Source organism: Nansenia antarctica (assembly GCF_963989245.1).
Source record: "Nansenia antarctica genome assembly, chromosome: 11".
Lineage (NCBI taxonomy): Eukaryota > Metazoa > Chordata > Actinopteri > Argentiniformes > Microstomatidae > Nansenia > Nansenia antarctica.
Window position 1 is genome coordinate 25,977,516 of NC_137681.1, and position 18,118 is coordinate 25,995,633.

General features: G+C 54.1%; 2 protein-coding genes across 2 annotated transcripts in view; both read left to right on the forward strand.

Moving 5' to 3' along the window:
• Nucleotides 1-129: 129 nt before the first annotated feature.
• On the forward strand, nt 130-9,092 carry fbrs (fibrosin; the record flags this gene model as incomplete). Its single annotated transcript, XM_080542520.1, is given in 10 exon segments — nt 130-138; nt 747-817; nt 819-901; nt 1,620-1,631; nt 1,634-1,666; nt 1,669-1,698; nt 2,217-2,246; nt 2,249-2,299; nt 4,666-4,885; nt 7,166-9,092. Coding segments are annotated over 10 exon segments (2,466 nt in total).
• Nucleotides 9,093-10,689: 1,597 nt separating this feature from the next.
• srcap (Snf2-related CREBBP activator protein) overlaps nt 10,690-18,118 on the forward strand; it is a gene marked incomplete at both ends in the record, with an annotated part of 50,132 nt that continues 42,703 nt past the window's right edge. The window contains 5 exons of the mRNA XM_080542521.1: nt 10,690-10,769; nt 13,749-13,825; nt 14,583-15,089; nt 15,390-17,404; nt 17,702-18,025. Of these exons, the coding sequence (XP_080398647.1) occupies nt 10,690-10,769; nt 13,749-13,825; nt 14,583-15,089; nt 15,390-17,404; nt 17,702-18,025 (3,003 nt within the window). The remainder of the gene's footprint in view (nt 10,770-13,748; nt 13,826-14,582; nt 15,090-15,389; nt 17,405-17,701; nt 18,026-18,118) is intronic.

The window sequence follows — 18,118 nt, forward strand, 5'->3', positions numbered from 1 at the left end:
GAGCCACCAGAAGAAAGTAAAGGTAAGAAGTTGGAATATCCACATTTCTGGTCTTTCAAAGCCGATCCAGAACTCTATGGGCTGGTTTCATGGACACAGATTAAGACTGGGGCGGGGCGGCTTGAGGTCATGAGTACCGTAATGTCTAATTTGTCTAATGATCGCAAGGTTGGCAAATCGGTGGTTCGAACCCCGGCTGGCCAAATGTGTGTGTCCTTGGGCAAGACACTGAACCCCAAATTGCTCCCAATTAGCGGGCCGGCGCCTTGCATGGTAGCTTGCTGTGAATGTGTGTGTGAATGGGTGAATGAGAGTTCTTTGTAAAGCGCTTTGGAATAAGGAGCTATATAAGTCAGTCTATATAAGTCAATCCATTTACCATTTGACTAAAAAGCATCTTCAATGGAGATGTTACATTGAAAGTGTGATTTAGTCCAGGATTAGGCTTCTGCCTTGTCTGTGAAACCGGCATACTGAAAGTATTAGATTAGAAGACGACTCCAAAACCCTGTTTTCAGATGTGGTAAAATTACTACTTTAATTAGTAATCAAATGTAATGGCTATTTACATTGTTATTTAAAAAAGCTATATATGGTTGTGTTTACTGTTTACTAACCACCACCCTCGCTCCTACCTCCCTCTGTCCTCTCTCTCCCTCCCTCTGTCCCTCCCTCCCATCCTCCCTCCCTCTCCTCCCATCCTCCCTCCCTCTGTCCCTCTCTCACTCCCTCCCTCCCTCCCTCAGCTGATGCAGGCGGACCCCCACAAGCTGGACTTCCGTAACGAGCTGCTGTCCCGTCTTCCCGGGGCGGGGGGGCCTGGGCCCTCTGGGGCCCCTCGGGGGGGGGCTGCCCTCTGCCCACGACCTCAACAGGCCTGCCAGCCTCTTCACCGCTGCTGGTGGGTGCTGCCTGCTGCACTGCAGTCTGCAGTCTACACACTTTACTACAGACTGGGTTTACGTCTGGACGTGACAGCATCCACTTAGAGGGACGGAGGGAGGGGTGGAGGAAGGGAGATGGGGAGGATGGGAGAGAGGGAGGATGAGAGCGAAGTAGGGAGGGATAGAGGGACGGAGGGAGGGGTGGTGGAAGGGAGAGAGGGAGGGTGAGAGAGAAGGAGGATGGGAGCGAAGGAGGGGGGGATAGAGGGAGGGGTGGAGGAAGGGAGAGAGGGAGGGGAGTGAGGGAGGATGGGAGAGAAGGATAGAGGGATGGAGGGAGGGGTGGAGGAAGAGAGAGAGGGAGGGAGAGAGGGAGGATGGGAGCGAAGGAGGGAGGGGTGGAGGAAGGGAGAGAGGGAGGGATGAGAGGGAGGATGGGAGAGAAGGAGGGAGGGAGGGGTCTACAGGGGTGTGATGTGTCTGGGAAAGCTCCTCTTTTTAGTGAGAAGTGTGTCTTGGAGTCCAGATGTTTTCTAAAGCATTAAGCAGAGAGGGTCTTTTTATTCATCATCCTTTGAAATCATCCCTGACTGATTTCTGCAATATGAGTCAAATGACATAATAAACGATTCAAAACAAGAACATCCTAATGTCAGTCTTGTTGTGGAGGTGTGCATTCTGATGTGGTGCGGTCATGTTGGTTTGACATACCTGTGGTTTTTTCTCTTCCCGCAGGTGGAGGCAATCCGTCTCTTCCCCCTTCATCCCTCCATCAACGCCACACTCTCTTTCCTCACTCCGTCAGCACACCTGGGTATGAGCAGCTTCAAAGCGCCGCGCGTGGCGCACCCCCTCAATAAACATGCACCACTTTGACTCACCCGCTGGTTGTGAACTGGCTTTGATCTGTATGGAGGCCGTGGAGACTAAACCTGACTCAGAACTAAGCTGCCTGTCAGTCATCTGGTCTAGAAGCTTCCTGTCAGTCATCTGGTCTAGAAGCTTCCTGTCAGTCCTCCAGGTCTAGAAGAATGAGTTGGTCAGCTGTGATGATTACATCTGCTACAAGCAGCCCCCAGTGAAAACACTAGCAGTGCATGTACTCAGGTCTGATGCTGCAAGAGTAAACTTAACCAGTCTCTCTCTACCTCTCTCTCTCTCTGTCCCCCCCCCCCTCTCTCTCTCTCTCTCTCTCTCTCTCTCTCTCTCTCTCTCTCTCTCTCTCTATCCCCCCTCCCCTCTCTCTCTCTGTCCCCCCCTCTCTCTCTCTGTCACCCTCTCTCCCTTCTCTCGCCCTCTCTCCCTTCTCTCTCGCCTCTCTCTCTCTCTCAGACCCGTACGGCCGCTCTCCCCCCTTCACTCCTCTGGAGCTCTAGGCACCGGTGCCTTCGGAGGTCTGGGCAGCCCCACCCTGGGTGAGACACCCCCCCCCCCCCCCCTACCCTTCCATCACGCCCCTACCCTACCCTTCCATCACGCCCCCCTACCCTACCCTTCCATCACCCCCCTACCCTACCCTTCCATCACCCCCCTACCCTACCCTTCCATCACCCCCCTACCCTACCCTTCCATCACCCCCCTACCCTACCCTTCCATCACCCCCCTACCCTACCCTTCCATCACCCCCCTACCTACCCTTCCATCACCCCCCTACCCTACCCTTCCATCACCCCCCTACCCTACCCTTCCATCACCCCCCTACCCTACCTTCCATCACCCCCCTACCCTACCCTTCCATCACCCCCCTACCCTACCCTTCCATCACCCCCCTACCCTACCCTTCCATCACCCCCCCTACCCTACCCCTTCCATCACCCCCCTACCCTACCCTTCCATCACCCCCCTACCCTACCCTTCCATCACACCCCTACCCTACCCTTCCATCACCCCCCTACCCTACCCTTCCATCACCCCCCTACCCTACCCTTCCATCACACCCCTACCCTACCCTTCCATCACCCCCCTACCCTACCCTTCCATCACACCCCTACCCTACCCTTCATCACCCCCCTACCCTACCCTTCCATCACCACCCCCTACCCTACCCTTCCATCACCCCCTACCCTACCCTTCCATCACCCCCCTACCCTACCCTTCATCACCCCCCTACCCTACCCTTCCATCACCCCCCTACCCTACCCTTCCATCACCCCCCTACCCTACCCTTCCATCACACCCCTACCCTACCCTTCCATCACCCCCCTACCTACCCTTCCATCACCCCCCTACCCTACCCTTCCATCACACCCCTACCCTACCCTTCCATCACACCCCTACCCTACCCTTCCATCACACCCCTACCCTACACTTCCATCACACCCCTACCCAACCCTTCCATCACACCCCTACCCTACACTTCCATCACACCCCTACCCTACCCTTCCATCACACCCCTACCCTACACTTCCATCACACCCCTACCCTACCCTTCCATCACACCCCTACCCTACCCTTGCATCACGCCCCCCCTCTACCCTTCCATCACACCCCTACCCTACCCTTCCATCATACTCCTACCCTACCCTTGCATCACACCCCTACCCTACACTTCCATCACACCCCTACCCTACCCTTCCATCACACCCCTACCCTACCCTTGCATCACACCCCTACCCTACCCTTCCATCACACCCCTACCCTACCCTTCCATCACACCCCTACCCTACACTTCCATCACACCCCTACCCTACACTTCCATCACACCCCTACCCTACCCTTCCATCACACCCCTACCCTACCCTTCCATCACACCCCTACCCTACACTTCCATCACACCCCTACCCTACCCTTCCATCACACCCCTACCCTACCCTTGCATCACACCCCTACCCTACCCTTCCATCATACCCCTACCCTACCCTTCCATCACGCCCCCCTCTACCCTTCCATCACACCCCTACCCTACCCTTCCATCATACTCCTACCCTACCCTTCCGTCACACCCCTACCCTACCCTTCCATCACACCCCTACCCTACCATCATACCCCTACCCTACCCTTCCATCACGCCCCCCTCTACCCTTCCATCACACCCCTACCCTACCCTTCCATCATACCCCTACCCTACCCTTCCATCATACCCCTACCCTACCCTTCCATCACGCCCCCCTCTACCCTTCCATCACACCCCTACCCTTCCATCACACCCCCCCTCTACCCTTCCATCACGCCCCCCCTCTACCCTTCCATCACGCCCCTACCCTACCCTTCCATCACGCCCCCCCTCTACCCTTCCATCACGCCCCTACCCTACACTTCCATCACGCCGTGGCTCCTGGGACACGTATCAACCCTCCTCCTGGACCACATCCCACTTTCAATTACTTGCCTTCCATCCAAGACACTTTTCGGTCTAAACCGCCTCCATTACAGCTTAATCTGTGTCCAGGATTTTCTGTCTGGGGACACTGGCCCAGTATTAGCACAAACTCACTGCGCTCAAACACAACATTTCCATTTACATGTTTGGCATTTAGCAGACACCTTATTCCAAAGCGACTTACAATCGATACATTTGACTAAGTAAGTGAATGATCTATCCACCAGTCGTAGCAGGAAGAGTAATCTAGCTCAGGCCAGCGGCCATTGGCAGTCGTCGTGCTAGGAGTGTTTTTTTTAAAGAAAATGTTTATAGTAGACACTGGATAGACATTACAAGTACAAGGGGGGTAGTAGAAATCTCAAGAGAAACAGTCGGGTGGGGCGGGGGGAAGCAGGTGTCTCTGGAGATACAGTGCAAACACTGATGTTGATGCTTTCTTCTTCTTCTCTGCGTCCCCAGCGAGCAGCTCTGTGTTCGGGCACAAGGAGCCCCCGGTGGGGGTGGTCGGGGGCTTAGCCAATCCTCACGACCCCTGGAACCGGCTCCAGGGGGGCCCCTCCAACTTCGCCGCCGGTCCCAGCTGGGCCAAAGGAGGGGGGGTTGACAAGAGGGACGACAGGGACCGAGGGAAGGACATGGAGAGGAGAGAGATACCTCACATCAAAGCCGAGAAGGACAGGTGTGTGTGTAGGGGTGTGTGTGTGTGTGTGTGTGTGTGGGGGGGGGGGGGGGGGGGGGGTGGGGTGTGTGTGTGCCACAGAATGGCCTCAACAACCTGCTGTAGGATTATTCATCCTTGATCCTTGAGTCACCCTCTAGTGGATTCCTGATCTCATATATGCAGTTTATCATACCACATTACGCACTGATTATTATTATTCATATTGTCATTATAATATATAGTGTTTTGAGTGTTGAAATGGCCTATGACCTTTGACCCTTAAGGCAAGGCAAGGCAAGGTTATTTGTATAGCACATTTCATACAACAGATTCAAGCGCTGCTCTTTCCGATATGGCTGGTGAGTTTGCAGGTACTGCGTCTGTGTGTAGCCGCTATCTTGCACGATACGGTGTGTGAGGTCGCAGTGTAAAATGACACATTTTACAGGGGCGGCTGTGGTGCAGGAGGTAGAGTCGCCGTCTAATGATCACAAGGTTGGCAGATCAGCGGTTCGAGCCCCGGCTGGCCACATGTCGAAGTGTCCTTGGGCAAGACACTGAACCCCAAAATTGCTCCCAGTGAGCAGGCCAGCCTTGCATGGCAGCTTACCGCCATTGGTTTGTGAATGTGTGTGTGAATGGGTGAATGAGAGGCCATTGTAAAGCACTTTGGAGCAGCAACAAAGGCACTATATTAGTGCAGTCCATTTACCATTTACATTTGCCAACAGATTTAGCCTAATTTTGCAGCGAATTTATAGCGCTTAGATTATGGATCATAAAACTCATAACTGCTGCAGGTAGAAGAAGAAGTAAAAAGATAAAACGATAAAAAGATTATAATAATGAATGGATAGAAGGCATAGATAGAGTGTTAGTGTTTAACCATAACTGCTGCAGAACATCAAGGTTTTTAGCTTAGTTTTAAATATGTGTAGGGTTTGGGCCTGTTTGATTCCTTCAGGGAGTTTGTTCCAGGAGCATGCAGCAGAGTGACTGAAAGCTGCTGCACCGCGTTTTGTTTTCACTCTAGGAATGATTAGCTGATTAGTCTCAGCTGACCTTAGGGGCCTTGCTGGAATATAGGGTAGGAGAAGATCTGATACATATTTTGGTCCAAGACCATTTTGTGATTTGTATGTAATTAGGGGGAGAATTCAATTCTCTGAGACTGGTAGCCAGTGTAGGGATCTCAGGAATGGTGTAATGTGTTCAAACTTCTTTGTTTTTGTTAGGACCCTAGCAGCGGCGTTTTGGATGAGCTGCAATTAATTAACAGCTCCTTTAGATAGGCCTGTTAGTAGACCATTACAATAATAATAATAGTTTTTCAAGGTCTTGCTTGGACATGAAACCTCTCATTGTTATGTTTTTCAGGTGATAGTAGGCTGATTTAGTTATCGAGTTTGTGTCTGTTGAAGTTTCGATCGGAGTCTAGAATTACACCAAAGATTTCTGACCTGTTTTTTAGTTTGAAGAGAGAGAGAATCAAGTTTTCCACTGACTTTCGATCTTTTGTCAGGTGCACCGAATACAAGTATCTCAGTTTTGCCCTTGTTTAGTTGGAGGAAGTTTTGTGTCATCCAGGCGTTTATTTGTTCAATACAATTACAGAGATTGTCAGTGGGACTATAGTCGTTCGGTGAGAGGGCTATGTAGATTTAAGTTTCATCTGCATAGTTCAATAGGCAATTTTGTCTATCTTTTTTATGATGTGTCCCAATGGAAGCATGTAGAGATTGAATAGAAGGGGGCCAAGGATTGACCCTTGGGGAACCCCACATGTCATTTTTATTTGGTCAGATACAAAGTTGCCAATAGAGACATAGTAGCTTCTGTCCTGTAGGTAGGAACTAAACCAGTTTAGGGCAATGCCCGAAAGTCCTACCCAGGTTGTTAGTCTATCTATTAGAATGTCGTGGTCTACAGTGTCAAAGGCAGCGCTAAGGTCTAGTAGTACCAAAACCGAGTCTGTGTTTACGCGAAGGTCATTAAGGGCCTTAATAAGGGCCGTGTCAGTGCTATGTAGGGGGCGAAAGCCTGATTGAAAGTCATCAAAGAGATCATTTAGGGTCAAATAATTGCTAAGTTGTTCGTGTGCAAGCATTTCAATTATTTTTCATGTACAGGAAAGGTTTGATATGGGTCTGTAGTTGTTTAGTACAAATGGGTCTCGGCCCTTCTTTTTTTTAGTAAAGGCTTGATAACTGCAGTTATCAGGGCTTCAGGGAAGATTCCTGATGAAAGGGAAGTGATGATTTGTTTGTATGAGTTGTTAAACCTCATCCCTGTCTGCAGAGACAACATGCTGTACGGCCGCGCGCCCGTGAGGATGTCCCCCGTCCCCCCGCCTCTGAAGCTCCGCAGCAACACCCCCGTCTCCAGCCTCAACGGCCACGCAGGCCCTCTGGGGGGCGCTAGTGGGTCTAGCGAGGACATGACCCGCCGAGAGAGAGACAGAGACGTTGACAAGAGGCCGCCGCTCCCCATGGTGTCCTCCAGGGGACCCCCGCAAGGCCCCTCCTCTCTAGCAGCGGCGGACCGAGACCGACCGCGCTCCTCCTCTTCCTCCGTGCTCACCACGCCCCCGCCTTCCTCCACCACCGCCCCCTCCCCGCTGGACATGTACCCCCGCCAGCAGCAGCCCCCCTCCGCTGCCCAGGGGCACGGCCACCACGGCGAGGCCTCCTCCTCCTCCCACTCCCACCCCCACGCCCAGAGAGACGGTACCCTCCCTCCTCCTCTTCCTCCTCCTCATCCTCATCCTCCCTCCTCTTCCTCCTCGTTAGCCTCGGCCACCGTCACCTCTCTGTCCCAGGGCAAGAAGCCCGACCGGGACCGGACCACCACCCCGGGGGCCAAGCCCCCCCCCGCCCTCCTCCTCCTCCCCCCGGTGGTAAAAGTCAAGGAGGAGAGGAAAGAGGAGCCGGAGCCCGTCCCCATCTCCCTGCCTCCCCCTCCCCCTCACCCCCCCTCCGCGGCCCCCGGCCACAACAACAACAGCAGCTACGAGCGCCCCAGCAGCCGGCCCCCCCACCCCCACCACCACCGCTCCAGCACCCCCTCCTCCACCCTGTCGCTGACCCCCACCCCCAGCGACCGTGGCGTCCCCCTGCCTCCCCCCCCCCAGTCCCACCAGCAACAACAGCCCCAGTCCCACCCTCACCAGTCCCCCCACCACCACCAGTCGCCCCACCCCCACCAGTCCCCCCACCAGCATCACCTGTCCCTGTTGGAGCGCTCCCGCGCCCACGCCGCCATCGAGGCCTACCTGGGGGGCGCCGGGGGGGCGGGGGGCGGCGGGGGGCTTGTGGTGAACGCGGCGGGGGAGCGCTTCCTCGCCCACCCTCACGGGCCCCCCCACCACCCCCAGGGGCCCCCCGGCGGCCAGCACCCGGGCCACTCCTTCCCCTGGGACCCCTGGAGGGAGCTGGCCGCCGCCCAGCAGCAGCAGCAGCGCAGGGAGGCCACGCTGGCGGCCATGCGCCAAGCGGACCCCCACCTAGCGCTGCGCTCGGACCCCCACCTGACCCGGCTCCTGCAGCACCAGCAGGCGCAGCGCTTCCTGGAGGCGGAGAGGGTGGCGGCCATGGCGGCAGCGGTCGCCGGGGGGAACCCCCACCACCACCACCACCACCAACCCTCCTCAGCAGCGGCAGCAGCAGCGGCCAGACAGGAGTTCGGCCTGATGGCGCACCACTTCGACCGGGGCCACCCCGGGCTGGGGGCGCTGGTGGACGAGGAGCAGCAGCGCGCCCAGATCCTGAGGGAGGACTTCGAGAGGGCGCGCTACTTCGGCATGCACCCCCACGCCCACCACCCGCACCTGTCGGCCGCCGCGGGCCCCCCGCCCCCCCACCTGTCGGGCCAGGCGGCGGCCCACCTGGAGCAGCTCCACCAGGGGCTCCTCGCCCATGGGGCCGGGGGGGGGGCGCCCCCCTCCCATCACCACCACCAGGCGGCCCTGTACTCCCGCCTGCAGTCGCTCCACCCCCACCACGTCCCCAACGGCATCCTGGCCAAGACCCCCGCGGGCCTGGTGGGCGCCCTGACCCTGGGGGGGGGGCCCCCTCCGCTCATCCCCTCCGTGGTGACCAGCAGGTCGTCCCCCCCGCCGCCCCGCGGAGGCGGAGGCTCCAGGTTCGGGGGGGGCGGAGGAGGGGGGGGGCCGGGGGACATGTCCATCTACACCCACGCCCACCACAAAGACGGGGAGTCCAGATAGTACAGGGGGACAGAGACTGGCGGAGGGAGGGAGGGAGGAGGGACGGAGGAGGGAGGGAGGAGGGATGGAGGAGGGGTTTCACGGGAAACGTCCGCGTGGGGGGGGGGGTAGATGTCTGCTTTTCACTTTCCAGTGAGGTGAAACGTTCCACAACGTTGCAGGTAGAAATGTAAGGCATAGAGCTGACACACACACGCGCCTATATTCTATATGACGGACACCCCATAACTGTTCTACTCTGTACATTTCTATCTGAACGTTCTGTAGCCACACCCTCCCTCTTGAACAAGCCCCGCCCCCCCTCCCACCCCCCAGGATTATACTGTGCTGCTCTCTCTGTGTGGGTGGGTGGGGGGAGAAAGAGCCCTTTTGGAACTAATAGCGACACCCAGCTCACTCAGGCTCAAGACCAATCACAGCTCCAGTCCCCGTCACGGCTGCTCATGATTGGCTGGGGATGAAAGCAATGGAGGGAGGGGGGATGAATGAACATTTACCCACAATGGTTCTATCAGTGCAATTTTAAGGTACATGGTTTCCTCTGTGCATCCTAGTGTTTTTCTTTTCTTTTCTTTTTTTTATTTTTTACGCTGGGGGTCAGGTCGTCCTATGATATCCAATAATGCTACAAAAAAAAAGGCAGAGGAAAAAAAGGTTTTTCCGCCAGTTGAATACGATGATCATGTTTTCAGTAAGCTTTTTTTTTTTTAGGTGGGATGAGAGGTGAATTGTAAAAGGAGGCGCACTTTCTGTGTATAGGCGAACGGTTCATCCTCCCCTGGGTTTATCTCATGGGGGTGTATAAAATAAGCCCTCTGCGTACTGTTCAGACATGTTAGGCCGGGGGCCGTTAACCTGGATGAGGTCAAAAAGAAATATGGTAGCAAGGTATATTTCTATGGTTTTCTGGTTGTGTCCTTTGTCATTGTGTGAAAGACTGTTAGATTACTGATGATGAAACTTATGAAGATTCTAAGTCTATAAAAACACACAGTACGCATCTTGTACCTCAGTTCTTTTCTGCTCTTCCCAAATATGACCCTCCACTTCTGTGTGATATAAGCATCGCCATTGTTTTTAAACAATGCAATTGATGATGATCTGTGTGTCATGGTGGGTGGATGATATTTTAAGACTTATATGAAGAAAAAAAAAGGAAAAAAAAAACTGTTTCCCATTCTCCTCTCTGCCTCAATGTATGAGCAGGACCAGAATATAGTAGTCTAGTGAAATTGCCTTTGTAATTATTATTATTATTATTATTATTATTATTAACATTAATTATCTTCTATAATGATAATAAATATATTCACTGTTTTTATGTTATTTGTCATTGTTTCAGGTATCACCAATGCACTCCCCCTGTTAGTAACAAGTTGTTTCCGATCAAGCAAAAAAACAAAAAAGACAAAGTTTTAAAAGGCTTGCTTGCTTCACAGAGAAATTCGATGCTTGTGAACGTAAGATGTAACCATAGCAACCTCTGGCCTCTTTATGAATCAGATCTGAGAGGTAGGATTATGTGTGTTGACGTCTGTGTATCGCATCACATTCAGGACTATGAAAAGCCTGCTGGTCGAAGTCACAGAGATGCTCCATGAAGAAAGATAAGTTATGTAACACGGACGACTTGGACATCTACTGGGACCGCGGAGAGAAGAATCAGAGAACTTGCTTGTACACACAACTGGACTGAGGGTACCTGAGAGGAGGAAGATGTTTGGGTCGATTATTTTAATAAGACCATTTTATACCTTTCAAACCCCTTCCCCTAGAGACCACAAAGAATAATTATTAAATGAATTGTTGGTTACTTTATTGTGTCGGTTGTGTTTGTTTGTTTGTTTCTTGTCGTCTCCACTGGCATTTCTACACACCAGCACCATAGGGACGACCACTACTACACCATGACATCATCATTGGTCTTCATCATATTGTCTTTCTTTGCACTGTCGAAAAAATCAGGATTAGGTCAAGATATAAAGCAACTCAGACATTTACAATCTAACTGTGATCATACTCAGTAGCCTACCGATATGTCTGCTCTGTTCTGTAACAAATAATTGCTGTGATGCTGTAGTAACAGTATTCACCCTGTAAACGCCATCTGGATACATTCTGCTAGTGTGCATAGTGCAATTGATAGACACTCACTGGATTCAAGGTGTAGGCTCCCAGCAGACAACCCAGGGGAACACCTCTTGTGTAAATACTGTTAGATAATTAAACAACGACACATTCAGAAAAACACCCTAAAATGTACATTTGACGTCTATAAAGGTGACAAGCTAAAGAACAGGGATCACTTTCTAAATGAGTCCATAATCACACAGTAGGCCTACAGTTGACAATAAGCTTTGGGTGAAGTCGTTTTTAAATGATTGGTCATGACATGAGAGTCAAAGGATTATTTTTTTTGAAAGGTGTCAGTGATCACATAGTAGGCTATAGTTGACAATAAGCTCATAAGAGTGAAAATCTTGAAATTATTGTCTGTAGAAATACAGATACATCAAATGAAGGGGGCTACACATTTAATAGAAATGCATTCATTGCAGAACAGTGAGGATCCCTGAAAGAGAATGCAACTGGATAAGTCTTTATAACTGAATGCCATACACATAGTGTGTTTATACAACGTTTGTGCAGTCTTGGTACTGTGTGGTACAGGACAACTGTGTTGAAGGATGGCAATGAATGGCAATGTTTAGGACAAAGAAAAATACTCACGACAACCTAATTTTAATTTACACTGTCAATTCCATTAATGTTTTTATTTTTTTATATATATGATTCAGGTTATTAAATATAACTATCCTACAACTGTGTGTCACTGGCGCGCCGGGCAACTTCTCGCGAGACAATACTTTCTTCTGCACTCTGTCAGCAGTGGCTCTCTTCTCGCGAGATAATACTTTCTTCTGGTTTGTCAGCAGTGGCTCTCCACCATTTCGCTGCGTCTAAAGTCTCCTCCCCGCAACCGCTAGATTCGGCGAGCCGAACCCACTCTCTACTCGGTCCGTGTTTTACCTTCTTCCCACGGACCTTCCTATACCTCGTTGGGTACCGAGAGGCAGTTCGGAATACTATCATCACGGATTGAGAACGATTTTATGCGGATGACGACTCCTTCAATAAGAATTTAGTAAAAGAAAACTGCTCGGAAATTTTCAGGTAGGTGGGAACTTAAGATGGCGGCCGTGAGTGGAGGGGGGCCATGGAGGAAGTAGTGGGGGCCCACTAGGGGGGGGGCGGACATGTTAGCGGCGGGACGAGGAGGGACACACTGGCAACAAATGCGCAAGCGACCGGTATTATTCTGGGTGCAGAAATATCTCTCCAGCGGACTAAGTCACCTCTTACACACATACCGGAGCAATGACAACGCATTTACAAAGTTGTTCCCGCTCCGGGTCGTTGCTATGGCGGGTCGTTGCTATGGCTCTAACGGCGCGAAAGGGTTTGCGCCATCGGCGCGTGCTGCCACCGTTTCTGCGCGTCACTTCACGAGGAAGCTCCAGTCGTGTGTCTCGAGGCCCCTTTGTCCCCCCCTGTAGTCATTATAACATTTTTTTTTTAAACATTAGCTTGTAGAGTTAATAATTTATTTTTGTCAATTATAATGTTCAAGGGAATAATTTAGACACAGTAAAGTTGTTCATGCACGATTTTTCAATGTGTAGCTTTTGTTGGTTATTATTTGACCCCGCGCAATGACGTCACGAGTGATTGTTCCCCTCGGCCGTGCGTGGGGAAGCGGGGTTTTTGGGATTTTAATGCGACTTTTTTTTAAACGCCTCTCTTCCAGAGCAAACATATCAAACGAATTTTATAAAGGCCCCATCTAGTGCATTACATAACTTCGAGTGGGACGAGGCGCGTGCGCGCCCGGTTGAATGCATTTGCCAACTACTCTCTAGCTGCTATCTATAGGCGGCTGCAACTGTATGGGCAACTAGCACATAAGCTACCCGCTCCAAGTGCTGCTATTATACACAGCTTGCTTGCCTGATCACACAAATCAACAGTTATCCAAACACCCTACTCTCTGGCGAGCCGAACGGAAACATTGTTAGTTTGCCGAGTCTCAGCGAGTCTTAGCAATTTTTTTGCAAGTCCACCGAGAAAGAACTGCCGCTGGAAATTAAAATGAAACTGTGCTCAGATTAGGTAAATAGATTGCAACGACTTACTTTCATTTGCGTTTTTTGTGTGCAAACTGTTGGGGAACACACTGATCTGAAATGAATGGCTGCAGGGCAGGCCCGCGTGCGTGTTTACCGGTTGCAAAGTAAGCGCGTGAGGATTTGGGATTAATAATGTCACGTTTAGCTGTGGTGGTCAGACAGACAACGAGAAGTCATGTGAGCCAAACGCGTGCGTAAAAAAAACAAAGGGAACTTGTTGTCTGCGTTAATAACGTTTCAAGCGCATCTTTTCCACGTTCATTCATTCATTTGTCCAGTAACTAACTAATGCACAGTGCCCACATCCAAGTCAAGTTGCACACGCTGAGTAAAGAGTGAACGCTTCCTTCCTTTATTCCATGGAGGCTGAAACAATGCTGCTCAGTGGAGCACAAGGAAGTGGAGGGAAGTAGTGTGTGGTGGAGTTATGGGTTAGGGTGCTTTAACCACAATGTCCCTTTCTCCTCAGAATATGTGCTGGGGTCCATAATCTCAGCACCCTGGAAGTGGAAAGCACAGAAGATTTGTGTCCCACACCACAGTCAGGTGAGACACGTGGAATCCTTCGGCTTGGCTAGACGCTGGCTAGTTGGTAGTTGGACAGGTGTCTTTTCCCATACAGGGACATTATTAAATTAAATGTGGACATGTTTTGTGCAATAGCCTATGTAACATGCAGCGGTTTGCTGCCATGTTTGTTGTTGTTAAATATTCATATCCAAAATGAGTGAATACCTAGCTCCACCATGTATTGAACTGTGTATGCATGAGTGTGTACATTCCTTGTGATGGTGATTATGGTCTGTCAGCCCCTAGTCAGGACGGCATAATGACTCCTTCTCTCCTCTCCCTCCTCTCTCTTCACTCTTATCTCCCTCCTTCCTATCTCTCCCCCCCCCTCTCTCTCTCTTTACCTATCTTCCCCCCCCCCTCTCTCTCTCTCTCTCTCTCTCTCTTCCACCTTCCCTCCATCTGTGTCTCCCTCTCTCCCCCCTCTCTCTCTTCCACCTTCCCTCCCTCTCTCTCTCCTTACCTTTCTCTCCTCCACTTTCCCTCCCTCCCTCTCTCTCTCTCTCCCCCCTCTCTCTCTTTAACCTTCCCTCCCTCTCTCTCTCCTTACCTTCCCTCCCTCTCTCTCTCTCCTTACCTCTCTCTCTCTTCCACCCTCTCTCTCTTTACCTCTCTCCCCCCCTCTCTCTCCTTCCCTCCACCTCTCTCCTTACCTCTCTCTCTTCCACATTCCCTCTCTCTCTCTCTCCCACCTTCCCTCCCTCTCTCTTTCTCCCCCCCCCCTCCCTCCCAGGTGCAGTGTGTAGCCAGGCCAGCCAGGAGGGCAGGGGCTCTGGGGTGGAGGAGGTGCAGCAGGGCACCCCTCCGGCTGCTGATGTGCTGGGCGGAGGCGACCCCCCCCAGGCCGCTCAGGATGCGGTCGGGCCGTCCCAGCATGCCTTGCAGCCGGTCGCTGCTGCCGCTGCTACCCTCCTCCCGCCACCGCCATCGGTCGACACACCGGAGAGAGGCGCAGACGAGACGATATCGTCGTCTTCTTCCTCCGCGTCAGAGACTCCTCGCCCAAACGGCAACACTACTAAAGACAGCCTGGAGGAAGAGGCGTCCATGTTGGATAGGGGCACTGAGGGCGGGTCACTCCATCACCACGGGGGATCACCACTGCTACCACCGTCATCATCATCATCTCGATCCTTCAAGGACGTTTCCGGTCTCTCTCAAGCAGAGTCGCAGTCGAGACCCCAGCTGCCTCAGTCTGGAGGGCTCTGGTCTGACGCACAGACGGACGGGGCAGTGGAAGGTTTACACTGCAGAGAGGCTGTCAGGACTGAGGGGATCCCAGCCCAGGGCCCCCCTGGTGGTGGTGGTGGTGGTGGTGGAGGTGGTGCTGGTGGTGGAGGTGGTGGTGGTGGTGAGGGGGGGGCAGACAAGGCACAGCTGCCTCCTCCTCCTCTCCCCCCCCCAGAGAGAGAGACAATGGAATATAAAGCAGAGACTGGGACAGGGGGGGAACACCCGGCCAAACATATCATCCACCTCCTCTCTGAACCCCAACCGCCACAACCCCCAAAGTGTCAGCCCTGCTCCTCCGGCTCCACAGCCGCCCCCTTTAACTCCGCCGCGGCAGTTACAGCAGACGACGGGTTCAGAGAAGACCACGCAGAAGAAGAAGACGAGAGAGGCGACGTGGAGCAGCTCGCTCAGTTACCTCGGCCCGACGTCACAGAGGAGGAGCGGAGAACGGGCGCTCGCCCAAACGTTGAGCTGCCTCTCCCTCTCCCTCACCCTCTCCCGGTGCCCGTTCGCAAACAAACTCACCTCCCCGCGGAGCCGGAAGTCATCCAGCAGAACTCGAGCGCCGACTACGGAGGAGAGAGACGGGGGGCTAACGACGCGGAGGCCGCCGGGCTGCAGGAGGAGGAGGAGGCGGCTACGAGACCCGAGGCTGAGAGGGAGAGAGGAGAAGGAGCCGTCGCGCTCCAGAGTTCACACACACAGACACGAGTCGTCCCGCCGGCAGCCCCGCCGCCTGAAGTGTCCAAGACACGGACTACCCCCCCCCCAGCGCAGAGAGAGACCCACGCCGCCGGGCTCTCTGACCACCCCCCCTCCTCCTCCTCCTCTGGGAGCGGAGGTGCTACCGACACGACCGCCGACAGAGGAGAGGTCAGAGGTCTCCAGCGGCACCCAGCCGAGGCGGAGACGGAGACGGGCGGGATAGAGGAGACGGAGGAGACGGCCACGCCGCCCTCGTCCGGCCTTATCGTCGGATCGCAAAGCCCCGTTCTACCGGGAAGGCCGACAACGACCCCTCCTCCTGTCCACCTCTCCTGCGCAGAGCCGGGTGGCTCAGGGGGGCAGACCGATCTCTCCGCCGCAGAACCCGAGACGTCCGATCCTGACCGACGACAACCCGGGACCGAGACCCCACCGCCGATCTCCGAGCTTACGGCTCCAAGCGAGGCTCTGGTGTTTGTTATGGGTACGGAAGAGGACTCTGAGATGCTGGTGGATGGGCGTCTCCTTGCGGAGGGGGATGACGAGAGTGGTGATAATGATGATGACGATGATGATGATGCTGCTGCTGTTGTTTATGAACTGAACTCTGAACTTTCTGCCGGGGAACCAACGTTGTTCAGCGACTTGGGGACGGACGAGATGGAAATAGACTCGGCAGAAGCCGCCGAGGCGTTTGTGATCTGCGGCCTCGTTGAGGAGTGCGTGACGGAGGTGGTCGGCGGCGATTGCTGCGCGGAGCTGCCTCTCTCCCCCAGCTACGAGGTCAACCTGTTCGATCCTCTTTTACACGCCGAGAACTGCATGGAAGGAATGGAGGTCCAGGACCACAGCACCTCGCCGCTGTCCTCTCTCTCTCAAACAAGCCACTACCACGACAAAGCGCTCGCTGTCTCCCGACAGGACGTGAGTTCCGACGTGAGACTTTCCGAAGCGGAGGAGGCGTGTTCAAACGTAGGGCTGCTAGAAAACCCCGCGGTCGAAAGTGCGGAGGAGGCGAGACACTTTGGTTTAGTTCAAACTGTCCCGGGGTCAGATTCAGACGCGTCCACTCTGACTGTCGGCCATCTTGGACAGACAGACACCAGTGCAGCACCTCCACCACCACCATGCCGGGAGACCACAATAACCGTCTCACACCAGAAAGAGAAAGAGGGGGTTAATATCTCCTCCTCCTCTAATTCTCTGACTGACGCCCAAATTCTCACGGAGGCTACCCCCGTCAGTCAACGACCGAGCGTGACGGTGGCGGCGAAGCGGGCGGTCACACCTCTGAACACGACACAACGACCTGAGCCTCCCTGCGTCTCCTCTCACCAAGGGACCAAAGATCCTCCCCCCCCCTCATGTCCAGCTCCGGACCCGACCCCGGCGCAGAAGGCCCAGGATGTTAGAGTGACCCCCCCCCCACCAACGACAACAACAACAACAGCAGAGACCAAACCAGAGGCGTCCGGTTCCACAACGCTCTCCTCCTCCGGCGCCATCGACCCGAAGCTGCTGCTGATCAAACGCGGCGACACGCCCCTCCTCAAACACCCCCCCTCCCTCCTGCCGGGGGTGTCCAGGCAGCCCAACACCTCCCCCGCCACCACGAAGGCCAGTAGCCCCAGCAGTCGTAGGGAAAACATCACAACAACATCACAACAACATCACAAAAACATCACAACAACAACACCAACAACAACGTTGTCTGCTGCGGGCCACGCGGGGGGGCATGTGTGTGACCAGAGAGACCAGACGCAGGGCTCGGTCAGTAGAGGGCCACCCCCAGCCCCCCCTGTCCAGTTCCGCCCCGTCCCCAACCACCCCCCTGTCGTCGCCCAGTTCCGCCCCGTCCCCAACCCCCCCCTGACCCCCCAGCACCTGATGCCCCCCCCTCCTCCCGCCGCTCAGAGCAGATCTGGCGACAGCAAGGCGTCGGCCTTACCTCAGATTAGAACTTCCGCTGGGATGTCCAACGACATCGCCGCCGCGCCTTCCAAGCCCCCCCCCTCCCTCCTCGCTGGCCCCATGTTGCCCCCGCCGACACCGGGGATTGTGACACGCACGGACACGCCCCAGTCTTCCAGGGTTGGAACCACCACCCCCACCCCCTCTCCTGGCCAAAGCGGCCCCAGGGAGGAGGCCGTTGACGAGGAGGCTGACCACACGGGGCAGGGCAGGCCTGGAGGAGGGGGCGAGTCTGAGCTGGGCACTCCCAGTCCAGCCAAGAGCAAGGTACTCCTCTCCCTTCACATCACATCCATCCACATGGAAGATATAAAACAACATAAAGAGACAACATCATTGCCAACTTGGCCTCCCCAGACA